The 15,780-nt window shown below is 40.3% G+C and overlaps 1 protein-coding gene across 5 annotated transcripts in view; it reads right to left on the minus strand.

Annotated features, from left to right (window-relative positions):
• KIAA1549 (KIAA1549 ortholog) overlaps positions 1-15,780 on the minus strand; it is a 154,308-nt gene that overhangs the window by 74,859 nt on the left and 63,669 nt on the right. For all 5 annotated transcript variants that reach the window (XR_008732474.1, XM_055712047.1, XM_055712045.1 and 2 more), the window contains exons 2-3: positions 4,343-7,081; positions 2,755-2,843 (exon numbers count right to left, since the gene is read on the minus strand). Coding sequence is in view for 4 of the 5 variants with exons in the window: in XM_055712047.1 (XP_055568022.1) it covers positions 2,755-2,843; positions 4,343-7,081 (2,828 nt within the window). In the remaining variant the exon portion in view is untranslated. The remainder of the gene's footprint in view (positions 1-2,754; positions 2,844-4,342; positions 7,082-15,780) is intronic.

The following is a 15,780-nucleotide window of genomic DNA, read 5'->3' on the forward strand; positions in this document are numbered from 1 at the left end:
TACAGAAGCCAATAGGCTAAGGACGGCCCCCAAAACACACATTAAATACAGCAACCAAGTGACTGAGGTATACATTATACTGCATGATAAAACTCCAAGCCCAAATGAAGCTGGCAAGAAGCTTTTTCCTGTTGGCACAAACTTAATGGCACCAGGGGTCCCAGCAGCAGGTCACTGCCAACACTATTTTATTTCACACCCCAGTGCAACAGAGCTAAGTCAAGGGACCACTGTATAATAGATCTTATCCAAGTGTCATAAGGTTTACATTAGCATAAGTTACCAAAAATTTCTCTTATTCAAACAATAGGGTCTTATTCTTTTGCAGATGCAATACAGTGAGACCAGCTGGAAAGAACTTTAAAATTTTAGGTTATTCTCACTTTGCTGTAAGGACTTTTTCTAGGAAAAAAATGACAAAAGCTTTTTTCATTAGGCAGGATTCAAGCCTGCCTCTTTTTTTTTTTTTTTTTTCCACTTCAACAATTCAGAATATTGGATATAATAAAGACACAGAGACCAAAAATTCAACTGAAAAAGTTGGAGGGTGGGGCAGGGGGAGTTTTAATCAGTGTTAAACTTGTTTTGCATTTCAGCAGCAGTTATATCCATTGTTGCCATGGATTTTATTTTTAAAGCATGCATTACTACAAAGTTAAATTTAACAAGACTGTCTCCTGATTTACTGTGCATTACATCACAGCAAGGGAACAACATCTGTGAGCTGTAATAGGAGACACAGTAAAAAAGTAGCTTAGAGAAGTGCACAACTTTACCATAACTTGCAAATGTACACAAGGTTCCAGAGTACTCTTGACTAACAAAAGTTAAGTCTGATTAATTAAGTTTAGCAATACACAAAAACTGTTTAAAATTTTGCATTACATCACCACTCAACATATTGATACTATAGACAGCTCTTTTTTTAAAAAAATAACAGTTTTGTTAGTACTCTACTGCTAGAAGTGAAGACATTTGCTAGTGATTATTTTTAATGGAAAACCAATACCCAAGGCATCACAAAGAACACATATGATAGCAGCATTCTAGCACAAAATAAGCATAACTGATTCCACAGAGATGTTCTCTCCTTTTGATAAAAAAGAATTTGCAATGAATGAAGCCAGACTAACTGCATTATTTATAAAAACAGTTGCTTCTGAGAAGCCTTAGGGCCAAAACATCCTATTGAGAGCTTTACAAGGCAATAGTGGGCATGAAAGAAAGGAATTTAAAGGGCAATAATATAAAGAAGCAAGATATCAAATGTTTGTTTCAATCAACCTTCAGATATTTACCAACAGATTTTATCTTACTGCTATTACTGTAAGAAAGGGTAAGCGCTCCCATATTATTGAGGCATATAAGGTCATTAAAAATTAGTGTAGTTCATCATGAACTTTTGACTTCTACTTGACCACACCCGTTTGCAAAATCTGAAGGTATAATTCACAAGCCACAAGAAAAATCTCTTATTTACAAAAAACCCTAACATGCTTACGGGCAGGTATTGTTAAAGGACTTAAACTACATGTATTGCCACACACAGGGGCAGCTCACTGTGGCTGAAGTTTGGCAGAAATTTGTAACGCTCCTATCTTGACTGAGTAGTAGAGAGGTTTATTCTCAAACATCAGACAGGAGTTGTTTAATTATTGAGTGCAGTGATTATGGCAAGAGCTGTCAAAACACTTTCTCCACACAGATCAGCAACCAGAAGTTAAAGGCACCAAGGGATTCTGTGCATGGAGAAACTCAAGTTACGTTCAACAAACTGCTACTTGACTTCGTAATGAAAATGAGATCATAGACTCAAAATGTGGTGCTGAGCTATCAGAACTGGACGAATGCAGACATGAAAAATTGCAAGTGCAGCTGAACCTGCACCTACACCATTAATTCCACTAAAACATTTAATTTTGTCCCCAGTGTTTAAGTATCTGATTATACAGCAAAGGTACCTCCAAACTACCTCTGCAGTCTTTTCCTCTCAGATAGAGGGTTTGAGACAAGAGGGGGGAACAAAGCCTTTAAACGTCATCTGAACCAAACACTCACTTTGAGGTTAGGAAAGAACACTGAAATATTTTTCAAAGATGATCCCTTGAACATCAAAGCACAAGAAGCTTTCAAAAAAACCCAAAAAACCAACACCCCAACCCCAGAGCACAGCAATTCCTAGCCCTGTGAGTGGAGGACGGACAGGAGTCACACCTACTTGAAGGCTTAAAAATAACATCTTACCATTGCATACCTGATTTTTCCCCCCATTTTCCATCTGCCAAAACCTGCATATGGGATTTCACCACCTCCCCCTGCAAGTGTTGATGGCCTCACTTAAAACACAAAATAGCACAAGACCATGCAGAAGGTTTTGCTGTATTTAAGGTGCTAAGTATATATAATCAGATAGCAAAAGAAACACAACTCTTTAGCAGGTATTTTGGAGGGTAAAAGCTTTCCAATTCACCAGCCAAAGGAGGTGAGCAGTAGAGGCTGGGCACTGCTTGCTCACCTCTGGTAAAATCAAGAAAGGTCTGTCCTAAAAAATGATGACATTCCAGAAGTAAAAAAAGCTGATTTTATATTTACATTAAAAAAAACCAAAACATGACTAACATTGAAGTCAGAATAAACCTCTCTCTGATAATAGTGCCACATGGGTCGTTTTTAAATCACTTTTAGCTCGGGAACTAAACCCACTATCATATTATATTGATCAAAAAGTACTTGTACACACTTCATACCACTTACCTCCAGCTCTACTGATCGCCTGAACTGAACTCTGAGCACTTCTCTGATGGATTCACTGACATTTTGTAGAACAGCTCTTCGGGCCAACACTGGAAATTAATGTCCGTCAGTAAATACATTTTAGCTTCATCTGTTGGGCTTTGGTTCAAAGCTGCATTTTCAATTGTGCAATGCATGAAAAAGCAGGCAATGAGATCAACTGCATCAAACGGGTAAGACAATGGACAAGGAAACAGGTAGAGGTGCGAATGTATCCTAAAAAGTGACAGTACATACAGTTTAAGGATCTCCAGGCTTAGTTTCTCTTTTGTTTTGTTTTTCCATATCTAGTATCTTTAGCATTCTAATAAAAGAATCTTCTGAAGAGCCACTGAGGCATTCAAATAGGATCTGAAAGTCACAGCACATTCAGTCTGACCTGTGCACAATGAGCCTGCTATCATAACGCATTTAAAGTTTTGTAGGCAATGCATGGAATGCAGATGAGGTCAGAGAAAAGCCACAGAAAATATGCATCTACTTTTCTCTTAAATAAAAAGTAAACAAACGTGACATTAATTACTGAAAGCGATATATCGACCAAATAAGAAACTGTTTAAAACTACACACCCGTATGCATATCACGTCTGTTACAGTCACACTTGAGACTGTGACTATGGTCAAGGAAACAACCAAAAAGCATCATGTTGTCATCCTGCATTCACTTTCCTTCAGTAACGTGCCTACAAAACTACTCAAATTACAGGTTAAAAAAAAAAATAAATCTTCCTTATCACCAGCATAGCCAGCTCCCCTTCATATCTGGAGGATGAAATTATGCTCATTCTGCTTTACATATTACAGGTAAATCTTAATGGCAAAATGTGTTGTTTACCACAGAGCATGCAGCACTTCCACAGCCTCCCTGGATTAGTTTGCTGGTATTGTTTTGTTAACAAGCTAGGAAGAGGTAGGAAAGCCCCAAAAAAGCAAACAGATGCAGAGACAATTAATTTTGAAACACACTAAAAATCACTTTTTCTGGTTACAAACACACCAAATCCAATTGGAGTAAGTATGGAACAAGGGAAAACGTAAACATAAGCTAGTATGGTAGAATTATAAAAATGTTAACAAAACCCAAACATTTTTTAAACCAACTCTCCTCTTTCACATTACAACATTACCTCACATGCAGGTATTTTACAAACAGCAGCAACAACTGAAAGGAGAAACTTACTCAGTCAGAACATTTAATAGGTTGGCAGAACAGTACCATGACAGTAATGTGCATTTACAACCCATGAAATGACAAAGCAGTCTCTAACTCAGCATACTTGTATATACGCATCAGCAATTTTAGAAGACAATTTCATTCTCTGTGCAGCGCAACATACGTAACTCACTACTGCAACCAACTTTGTTCAAGTGAATTGTATTATTTATAAGAATAAATGAAAAAATCAATGCTTTTTACGGCTGTTTTGCCTAAATTTACACCGTGTTTCTTTGAGAGATTCACTAAGTTAATTCAACGTCTGTGATTTAGCTAGGGGTCATATTACAGTAGCTTCTGAAAAACAAAATAAAAACATTAGGAATATCTTACCTGCAGTGACTAAGTAAGCATCGGGAACAGTGATGTCGCAGACGTAGGGTTGCCTGGTAGTAGTCATGGCAGAGGTTATGACCATAGGTGCAGATGGAGTAGCAGTCACCAGAGGGGTGGAGGAAAATGTCCCCAGGCTGCCTGCAGCAGTCGTGCCACGGCTGCCCACGGCACTGGTGGCAGTGGTTGTGGGGACAGTGGTGGAAGCAGTTGATGCGTCATTACCAGCAGTTACACTGCTTCCTGCTGGAACTTCATATCCAGTGGGAGGGCTGGAAGTTGGAGGAAACTGCGTGGGAACAAACGAAGCGGTCACGGACAGAGATGCTGTGGGAAAGGGCATCATGCTGATGGTGTCGGCACGTGACACCAGGTTGTCAGTGTCTGAGGGAGGAAGGGCTGTGTGGGCACTGCCCTCGCTGAGAGATGTTAAAAGCAGACTGGGATTAACTGTAGCACCAATATCCTCATCAGAAGCCAGAGCAGTTGAGAGCAGAGATGAAGACACATTTAAGACAGGAGTTGCCGGAAAGATAGTAAACAAAGAGATCAGATTTGTTTCATTGAGCAAGATGCTGCTGGTAACGGACTGGATGTCAGAAGCAGGCAGCACCAGGGTAGGAACCACAGAGTAAGAGGTGGAGAGTGAAGGCTCCAACTGAGAGGTAGCTCCTGTAACAGCTGAGGTAAACACAACTTCAGAGCCCGCTGGCAATACTGAGGGTGTTTCCAGGAACACAGATGACTCAGAGCGAAGATGTGATGACAGTGTTATTTCAGGAACATGTGCACCTGGAGCAGAGGATGCATTTGAATACAAGTATGATGTTTGGTCAAGAGGGAACTGAGAAACCTCGCCATCAGTGGCAGAGCTGACAGTGGTAGCTAAGTCCCAGCTGGAAACACTCTCAGAAAGTACTGATGTCCCAGTCAACAAGGTCTGAGGTAAGAGAAGTGATAAATCACTTTGCATGACAGAGTAAGAATTTAGTGCAGCCGATGATAGAGACAAGTAGCTAGGTTCAATAAGAAATGGTGTTGATAAAAGACTGGATGAAAAATCTGAAATATTTAAAGAGGGTTCCTCCCTTGTAGACGTCCTATCAAGCAAAACCACAGATTCTGATGGCATCAATTCTGGCAACTCCAGCAAGGTTGTACGACTGACTGCAAACGATGCTACCGGCTCACTCGGGATGAAGGTAGAGTCAAACAGAACAGTAGTGGCACCAGTCAGTCCTATGTGAGTGCTTGGTGTCAGCAAAACTGTTTCCAGAACAGGGAGGGAAAACTGGGCAGAGATATCCAGTGATGGTCCTCCAGGGAGCTGATGGTAGGAAGGAGAAATTGTTACAGGTGTTCTAGTGTTAAGGACAGTGTCCATAGTGCTTAATAAAAACATGCTTGAATCGGGCATTTCTGTGTATCTTGAAGAAAATGAAACAACTGGTCGTGATGGAAAAGAAGTATCAAAAATCTCAGGTGCAGACTCCTCTAATTCATACCTGTCAGTAATTATAGTTGTAAATGGAGTTATGCCTTGTACTTCAGAAGCTTTGATGGACAAAGTTTCAACATCATCACCTGAGCCCATATCATGTTCTGGGGAAAAGCCTGCTTCTGGCAGAAGTGAAACTGAGTCACAATACAGACAAGAACTGTATGATCTCGTGAAAGGCACTGGACTCATGAGCTCACTGACAAGCTCCGATTGACTTGGTATTTCTGAACTGGCAGGCAAATTTGGTGCTGTACTGGAGAATTCACGTGTAAACAGGCTGGTATTAAGAACCATATTAGAGTCCAAGGAAACGGTAGCTGAGGGAAGCGGGAAAGAAGCAAGCGGAAGACTAATGGGAAACAAAGCAGGCTCCATACTGGGTGGTGAAGCTGGTGTGGCCCAAGGAACGCTTGGAGTGGGGTAGGTCCTTAGACTGAGAGTTTCTGCTGCCCTGCTACTCACATCGGTGTAAACATCACCATGCAGGCCTGCACTTTGTGCTGTGGCATCTGGGGTCACAGGGCTAGTCTTATCCAGCAGCTTGAGATGAAGAGGCGAGCCTTCTGAAGCAGCCCTGAAAGGCAGAGCTGTTAAACTTGCATTTATGTTTTCCCACACTGCAACTCCTGTCTCTGAAGGAATGGAAGTGAAATAAATAGCTGTATTTGGAGGGTACAACGGCAAGTCTCTGCTTGCTGTTAGCATTTCACTATCTGGTACAAAAAGCTTCAAGTCTGTAAGAGTATTACGCTGTTCAGGGATAGCGCTCAATGGAGTCTTTTGCTGTGCTGTTTTTGAGATACCATAAGGTGAAAAAAGGACAGAAAACGAAGGTGTTAGCAACACAGTTTCTAACATTTCTCTTGGTGGCTCTACTGTATTAACTGAGTGATGATCTGTTAAAACTGTGAAAGACTTAAGTGGAGGAGTCCACTGTGCCTTTGGAAATGAGCTAATAAATTCATCGTCGCTTAAGAACGCTTCATTGCTTGTTACAGGGACATCTACCAATGGTGTATTTTTCCCTTCTGAAATCCTGATCATTTCTTCTTGGTTAAATAAAGTCACATCAAAGGGAGTGGTAACTGATGATAAAACCGTTTGAAGGAAATTACTTTCTTGGGACGCCAAAGTACTTTTTGCTAAGGCCATTTGTGTCCTGCTGCCTGATATGCTTTGGTGCACCTTTGAGTCCATTGAGAAAAAGGAAAAATTTTGCTGCTCCAAGGATCTCTCATCTAAATAAAGCGGGAGAGAGAAAAACAAAACACAAAACCCACCAGATTAGCACAAGCAGTAAGACTGCAGTGAGTGAATGTTACACACAGTATGTCTGGAGACAACTGCCCAGAATTCAAGGGCTAAGACAAAACCTCTCAGTATGTGAAACACCTCCCATGAGCGAGTCAGCACAAACAGTAAGATTCCCTGTGAAACACCATTCCCTGGAAGCAAGCAGGACAATAGTAACTCCTCTCTCTCTGCACCTACTTGCCTCTCTACAGGAGCACTCCTGCAAATCCCATGGAAGGACAGAAAGTGGCTCCCTCTTACTTATACAAGGCGACAGTGCATTGCAGCTAATGGTCTCACAAAGGAAACAAACCAAAAAGGGTAACAACAATGCAAGGAAAACTTTTGCATAACTAAAGGAAAGCAGAAGACCTGAAGTATCACTTCATTTCCTCCAGTTTTATTATTTCTTAATATTAGGCTCACTAGCATATCTGTTCTGCTTCAAGGACCAGATCCTCCCTCTCATACCACAAATAAGTGACACATGAGAAATGAAGATGTGTTCCCTTTACGTAACACTAACATGGACCTGGTATCAGCTACAAGAATTCACTAGTAACATGTCCACTAGCTACATCATCAGCCATTCATTTAATTTCTGGCCTTTTAGCACTCAGTGACAAATTGCTTCATTACACAATTGCCATCTTTATTCACAACCTGCTGCAGGAGTACTCTGTTTATAGACCACCTGTACTACAATTTTCACTGCCAAGTTTACAGAATTCAAGTAGTAATAGCTGGGTTCAAACACAAAGGAGAAAAAGCTAAGAATTCACCAGGTATTTTAAAAAAATACTTGCAAAAATCGTATATATCATTTGCAGAACTTTACTATAATTCCTCCTCTCTGGCAAAAGTGTTCTCGAGGTTACAGAGAAGATCTGTATATAACCTTTTTTCCAGCCATGGATGCGTTTTGCAGAGAAAAGGTTGATTATTGCTTGAGTACTTTTCTGAAATGTCAAGACTGGATTAATAGCCTTCAGAGCTGAATATTAAAGGAAATCACAGAAAATTGCTGCAGGATATTTTTCAAGGATACGCACAAAGGCTTCATCCTTAAATTATCTATCCCACTTGATCACCCTGGTTTCATATGGGAGTGTCCACACAGTGCTGCTGGAACCTAATAGCAACGAACATTAAAAAGACCGGGGAGGGGGGAGAGAATCCCATCCAGTTAAACCACCAGGGATCAGTTTAAAAGAAAAATGAACATTCACAGTATAAAGTGCCAGACAGTGCTACAGTACACTGCTCTACTGTAACTACATTTGTAACACTTTAGAGGATACCTTGAACTTAGTAATCCATGGTGGATCTGGCAGGAATAGCTCGCCTATCTGTATGCACCATTGTCAGTCTAACAACATTTTCCAAATGTGATAAACTGTTGCATTCATCCCCTCCTCCCTTCCCTGTTTGCTGAATTACTTGACACTTTTCAAGCACTGACATACCAACTTGATAAATTTTGAAGCTGCTGATCCGAAAAGTACAGGAATTAATGCAGAGAGCTAATACCACTGTACCACTGATCACACCTGATCAAATATGAGCACTGTGATTATATACTTTATTTTACAGACCCCATGCACAATGTTTTGCAGCATTGCAGATACTATTCTCTGAAGTAGTCCCAATCCATTTTTCCCTCCCGAAACTCACTGTAGGCATTGCCAGCTTTATGATGCTTAGTTGTGGTGTGATGATAAAATATACTGCCTTACAATGCCCTCAAGGCAAAAAAAAAAAAAAAAAAAAAAAGAAAAAAAAAGGAAACAACAGGTACACCCTTGTAAAAGCTATGTAAGACAAATACGCAAGCCCATCCTTGACTTCTTCCATGGAGGTCAGCTGTTTGAACACAGCACAGTGTGGCCACCACAGAACAACAGCTTTCACTACCAGTTAAACATGGGCAACAGACAAAGCAGTTCCTAGCAAGCACAGAATCAAAACACAGACCCTGATCCAGCCCCGTTTGATTACCAAAAGCTGTTGAACATTTCTCCTCACTAAAAGTCTCCCTAGCCTCGCTTCTTCCTCTGACTTAGGATTCCAGCCTTTATTTTTCTCTTTGTGACATCTTGAGTAAGCAAGGAGTTACTAAAGGAAAAGACTTAAAAGGCTATGAAACAAACGCCACCACAATGGATCACTTCTCTCCCTATATGCAGGCACAATTCCTTTTAGCCAGCCCTGTAAAATCCAGTCCACCTTGGTCACACTTTGGACACCTAGCACTTGCTTACAGTGAATTCCACATTGCAGGCAAACATACAAGTTCTTCATCACACAGCTTCCTATTGTAAATCCCTGCAGCAGCCATGCAAGACAGCTGTGGTAGCTTCAACACCGTACGCATGGTAAACTTGCAGTTGCTACACATGACAGTTAATATGACCGGCAAAGATGAATACATAATAATTAGCAGCTGCACTCTTCATCACACACCTCCACAAATCTTTGACCCGAAGCTAGAGGTGATTCCATAAACAAAACAGTTTCACTGCCCATGCAGTGCATCATCATCTTCCTTCACCCACTGAGAGCTCCCTTTACCTTTGTTCAGTTTGATAGGGAAGCTCTCATAAGGCAAAAGTCTGCTGGAAGTGACTACAGGTCACAAAGATGTCCTGAAGAGTTACTTGCACCACCATAACCTGTCCCATAGACATGCGTAAGAGGCGAGGCCGATCTTGGTTTTAAATTCATTCTGACTTTAGAATTATTTTTTTTCTTGACAGTCTGCTAGTATTCTTTCCTTGAAAGACACAAAGTAACAGTAAATAGTTTTATCATACACCTGTGCATCTTTAATATAAAGACTCTTGCCACTGATGCCAGGAAGGAAAGAACACAATTTCTGAAAAAGATGTTTCATTTTTTTAAGGAAAACATACTATGTCTCAAAAAAGTTACAAGCTATAAGATGAGGTAAGAGCATTGTTACTTGAGGTAAGTGGAGTGGGAAAAACTCACTTGTGCACGTAGGATTTTGAAACAACTCATCAGCAAGTTTGCAAGCCAATGTTCCGGGCTATTTGCTTTGCTTGGCATTTTAGAAGCAGGGAACATTAGTGACATGCCATTAATAATACAAATTATTGTTTTCTGTCATCTCCAGCAGAACAGTGTACTACTTGAATACTGCTTGTCAGAACTGTGCGCGCCTCTCATGACAAGCAGATGGGACGCGTGGCAGATGTGGCTGGGAGCAGCCAGACAGCCCACAAAGAGGAAGGAAAAGCAAAGGAGAAAGGGAAGGAGGTGAAGGCACACCATGGCATGACAATCACGCCCTCATGGGTGCAGAGGAGCCAATCTGGCTGTACTGTGGGACAAAAAGTAGACAGATTGCACATGTTCTGGTGTTTCTCAATGCCACGAGTGCACAAAGCTGTTGATGAATATCAATGCTGACTTGTTTGTTTGCACAGCTGTTATTGCTGGGTGACTGTTTCACTGTCCAGCAACTGTACTGCCGCTGAGATAGGCAATGGTGACGGGATGACAATCAGACAAGCCAAACTCAGCCAAGCTGATAACATTACGAAAAAGAATAGGTAGCTTAGGAAGCAAAGCTGTGATCCCAAGCTATAGCAAAAGGGGAGGAAAGGAGAGCACTTGTGGCAGGGGCTACAGGAGGCACAGATGGCACCAGTACAATGCCTCAGCTTAGACAACAACGTTCAGACACAGGAGGAGTGACAGCATAGGAAATGTGCTGATGGGCTTGGGATGACGAACCCTCTGCTGCTTTTGCTGCCCTCCAAAACTGGAGAGGGCCAGAACAAAATTCACAAGTAACAAAACTTGCCACTGAACTCAACGACCCCTTCAACTGCCAAATCTGTATTTACAGAAGCACTGCCATTTACCTTTAATGCTGGTGCAGACTTGTATGAATTTGGGAAGGACTATAACAGCAGCACAGCACTTTCCCATGACTACAGCAAATATAGACTACTTTGGCAACAAAAATATACCATGTCAGCTTGCCAGAAAACTATGTGAGTTCGTAAAGCAGGAACTAGACTAGTCATTTTTCCAGAAAGCAATTACAGGGACATAGCTTTCATCCTTCCTGTAGTTGCAGTGCTGAAAACTAATGTCTGTACTGTATCTTTTAATAAAGTAAAAAAGGATTATTTTATATATTTTTTCAATAATATATGCATATATTCATATGCTTCCATATTTAAATGTTTCATTTATTTATAATATACTTTCATATATTTTTAAATGCAGGATCCAAGATGTAATCTCACCTCTGTCACTGATCTCTCATGTTACTTTAAAACAGTTGCACCACTTTTCAGCAGTCTGCTACTAAAATATGGCAATTGTAGATTATCATGACCATCAATATCTACTGAAATGGAAGTAACTTCCTGTATCATGAAGACGTTAAATTATAGATGATAAAGGCACAACAAAGAATACAATGAAGAAGTCTTTACTTGTGATAACATTAAAACATGAGAATAGAACTAGTAATTTTTGCTCTATTGTTTTTGAAAAATGAAATAAGGGCTAATAAAGTTTGCAATCATCAGGAAGTGCAAGCAGACTAGCAGCAAACCAGTTCAAGACATACACCACTTAAAAAATTATCTTCTGTACAAAAATAAATTTTACTACCTTTGTTTTATAGACAGGAAGAAAAACTGCTTTTTTATTGCTACCTATTGTTTCAAACAAAGGCATTTTAGGTAGAGAGGCAACCGATGCTACATACATTCCAAGTATTATGGGAAAACTCCTATTAACTAATGAGATAACAATAGTTCCCAAATTATTAAAATTAAAGCTATGCACTCACTAGGAATGTTCTCCACTTGAAATGGCTCCCTGAATATGGGGTAGAGTAGCACACCACATTTAAGGGAAGCTTTTAACTTTTTTTTTATTATTATTTAACTTTTTCTTTGAGGAATGGAAAGAAATTGAAATAACTGAAGGCAGCATAGCACAAGACCACCCAAGGGCTGAGAGAATGATGATGCAAATGAATCTGAAAAAAATCATAACTCTTCTTCGTATGGCTTAACACTTAATAACTTTCTCATTTATTTAACAGCATTTAATTCAGCTTCTGTCAAAGAGCTTGTATGCATTAGGTCATTGCAAAAAAATTACACAGCTCTCTTGTGTAAGCCTCTAACTAAATTTCTTAGGTGTCTGGCTTGTAGGAAAATACCAGTCACAGAAGCATGTGCAGCTGAAAAGCTGTCTGCTTTCTTCTCTGGGAGGCATTAAGCATGGATTGAACAGTGACAGTAATCACCCCTGGCACACAAAAGCCAGGGAGAGGAGGGGATGGGAGCCTGCACTGTTCCTCTCTTCCTGAGTTCCAGCTCCCAGCTCCTCTGTGGTGCTCTGGGAAGCTTTTGTAAGGTTCTGTTCTCCAGAGCAATGCTGCATCCATGTCCGACACCCCTCTCTCAGAGAAGTGCACATTTAGGCTGTGCAAGGGACACAAATCATCTTAAGTCCTAACAGCTGTTTCTTAAAGACGTTCATTTTCTTATTGTAAAAGATAAAGAATCTCTCTCATCATGTACCACACGCACTTACAAATTTTAACTAATTTAGCTGCTTGTACCACCTGAAAGGCTAAAAGAGAAAGTAAAGAAATTTAAAAATTATGCTAAGTCTCAGCACTCTTTCACACTACAGTTGAAGGTTAAATTTCATAACAAATACAAAAAGTTGCATTAAGAGAAAAATAATACTGTCAGTAGGAAGCAAGCAAAGTGACTGCCTATGTATATGCACACTCACTTTTGCACATTTCAGGTGTCAATACATAGCTAACAAAGAAGAGGAACGTCCTGAAGTCATTCTTCATCCACATGCAAACACATGTGGCTCAGCTGCTGCCCAGGTGCAAGTATACAAGAAACTCCCCCTCCTGCAGAGCAAATGAGCACAAACTTCCATCTCTGCATGGGGAGAAAAGATGCACCAGAGCACAAATGGAAGGGGCAAAGACAAAACCCTTGCCTTGCCTGCTAGCAGAGGCTTGCCTGATGAAGACTTTGTAAAGAAAGATTAGCAGAAGGAAGTCTAACTGCATTTCATACCAGAGTCAAAAAATACACCATGACACTCCTCATCTAATACTGTATTTTAAAACCAACACCAATGAATCTGTAATACCAGGCACTAGCATTTACGTTTTCTTCCTTATCCAGCATTATAAAACCACCTCAAAACATCCTTTAGGACACTTGCTGGTAGCCATCACGTTAAAGAGCTGTAGGTAGTCTGGGATCCCAGTTTCCACTGCACAGATGATGGAACACTTCATCAGGAAACTTGCAACCTATGCTCTGATCTAGGAATCTTCCTAACATACCTACTGTTGAGGCAGAACAGGACACTGTAGCAGTTTAAGTAAATGGTATATTAAAAAAAAAATAACTGTTCTCGATTTCATACCACTGTAACACATTCCGTTTTACACAAAAGAGAGGAGGAAGATCCTTGTAACCCAAGTGAAGCTTTTTATAACATAAAAGACAACAGCACACCAGCAGATCAGGCAGTAATGGCAGGAGAGCATAACAGATGAGGAAAGAGCAAACAACCCCATCACCCACTCCATAAACACAAGCACACAGCGAGATCCACTTCCAAATAATAATATTACTTTGAAAAACCACAGCTTTGCTAACAAGTGGGCTGGGAACAAAGTCCATGCACAGAACAGTCTGTCATGCCTACACAACAGCTGCAAACACAAACAATACAGAAATCCTCACCCATGGAACTGCATAAAGCTTGTACAGCACCAAGATGCCTCAAGCTGACAGTCCCTCTCCAGAACTTCTCTGAGAGAGAGCTACTGGAATGCAGAGGTAAGAAAGCAAATTAGCCATAATAATTCACACCACTTTGAACATCTCAGGGAGAAGAAAAGTAGATGTTTCCCATACAGAAGCCTTCTCCAGCCACTACCTGCTCCTACAGACCAACACCCACAGCTGAGGAAAGCAATGGCTTTGTGCAGAGCTCCGTGCTCTGATGTGACTGGCCATGCACGCACACACACACAAAACTGCAAATCCAATCACAGTTCAAAGCATAGCTTTTGCTGGGAGCATTCACACTTTTTTGGCATTTAGTGTACATGACATCATCATGTGGGAAGCCATATGTTAGGGATAAAGTACACACAAACTGGAATTGGCTTTACAAATGTTAGAATTCTAAGAAAAACTCATTGGATTTGCTAATCATGATAACCAGCTCACATTTTAAAATGAAAAAGCTTCCCTCCTCCCCCCCTTTTTTTAATTGCTCTCTGCACAGCAACTTGATTTTTAGTTTCTGAAGAGCCAGTGTCAGTTTTCATCCAACCAAATGATTATTGAGAAGCTCTGGTTTTGCTCAACACTGCAGTGTCCTCCAAAATGCAGATCCTGGAAGCTTTTAGAAAGAAAATTAAATTTATATTAGCCTCTCTTTTGTGCAGATGACATATCAGCGAGTAGTATTCTGCACTTAATGTATACAAATATTTTAGCAAAAAACACATCCTTAAAACAAAATTATTTTTATTTCTTAAATTGTGTTATCACTACAAAGTCTCTAGAAGAAATGAAATGACAGCAAGCCTGAAGACAAGAGTAACGGCCTAATTAAAACAGAGCCTACGCTGTATCCTAGTAACCCACTCATCCACAGGGACTCTCTTCGTTGACACATATCCTTAACTGTGCTGTGCTGACAAAGGAAAAACTCCCTTGACTGAGTTTTAAGTTGTTCAGGTCAGCAGGCTTGTCGCTCCAAAATCTTACAACTTCAAGGAATAAATGGGACTCCCAACCTGCAACACCTAAAAGCAGTTCCTTTGAGAAGTTAATTCACAAGACTTTTGTTACACAAAGCATAATGAAAAATCTGAAAAAAACATATTTTCAACTAGCAAAGTATCATCACTCTGTATTGAGCTCACAAAACACCACCTTCATTGCTCCAGGGCCAGATCATAACAATATGCCTGCGCATGCCTAGTTTTTCAAACAGCTGTATATGCATAAGCATGTATAAGCTCTTGCACAGTCAGATATGAAGGCATTTATTGGTACTCGCAGCATGTAACACTTAGCAAATCAAGTCACATGAGAGAGAATCTGTCAATGTATTTTTCACAGAAAAAGGAGATTTCACAGAAAAGCTGGCAAAGAGGGCAGAACACTCCCAGCTACCCCAGCCTTTTGGGCTGAAGCTAAGTGCTCAACAAGATCTGAAAACATGAAAAGAGAAGGACATACAAAGAGATGGAACAGAGGTTCAAGAAGTACTTGCTTTAAGTAGAGGTTTGAAATAAGATACCTCAGGTTTTTCTTGACAACATGCAAGTGTTATGTGCCTTAACCTTACTTGAAAAAAAAAGAGAAACCTCTTAAAAAAAACCCAAACTAATAAAAAGAGTCACTGTGTAATGCCGAAGATCAAGCTTCTGCCATAATTTATACGTATAGAACTTCCAGAACACAGCTCCCTGGCAAAATTACTAGGGAAGATGAAAGAAGGCAACCGAAGTATTATTTCAAATAATAAAAAACCCGAACACCAACAAATAAACAAATAACCAAAACAAAAATAGCCCAACCACAAAGCC

This window comes from Falco cherrug, chromosome 5, assembly GCF_023634085.1.
Source record: "Falco cherrug isolate bFalChe1 chromosome 5, bFalChe1.pri, whole genome shotgun sequence".
Lineage (NCBI taxonomy): Eukaryota > Metazoa > Chordata > Aves > Falconiformes > Falconidae > Falco > Falco cherrug.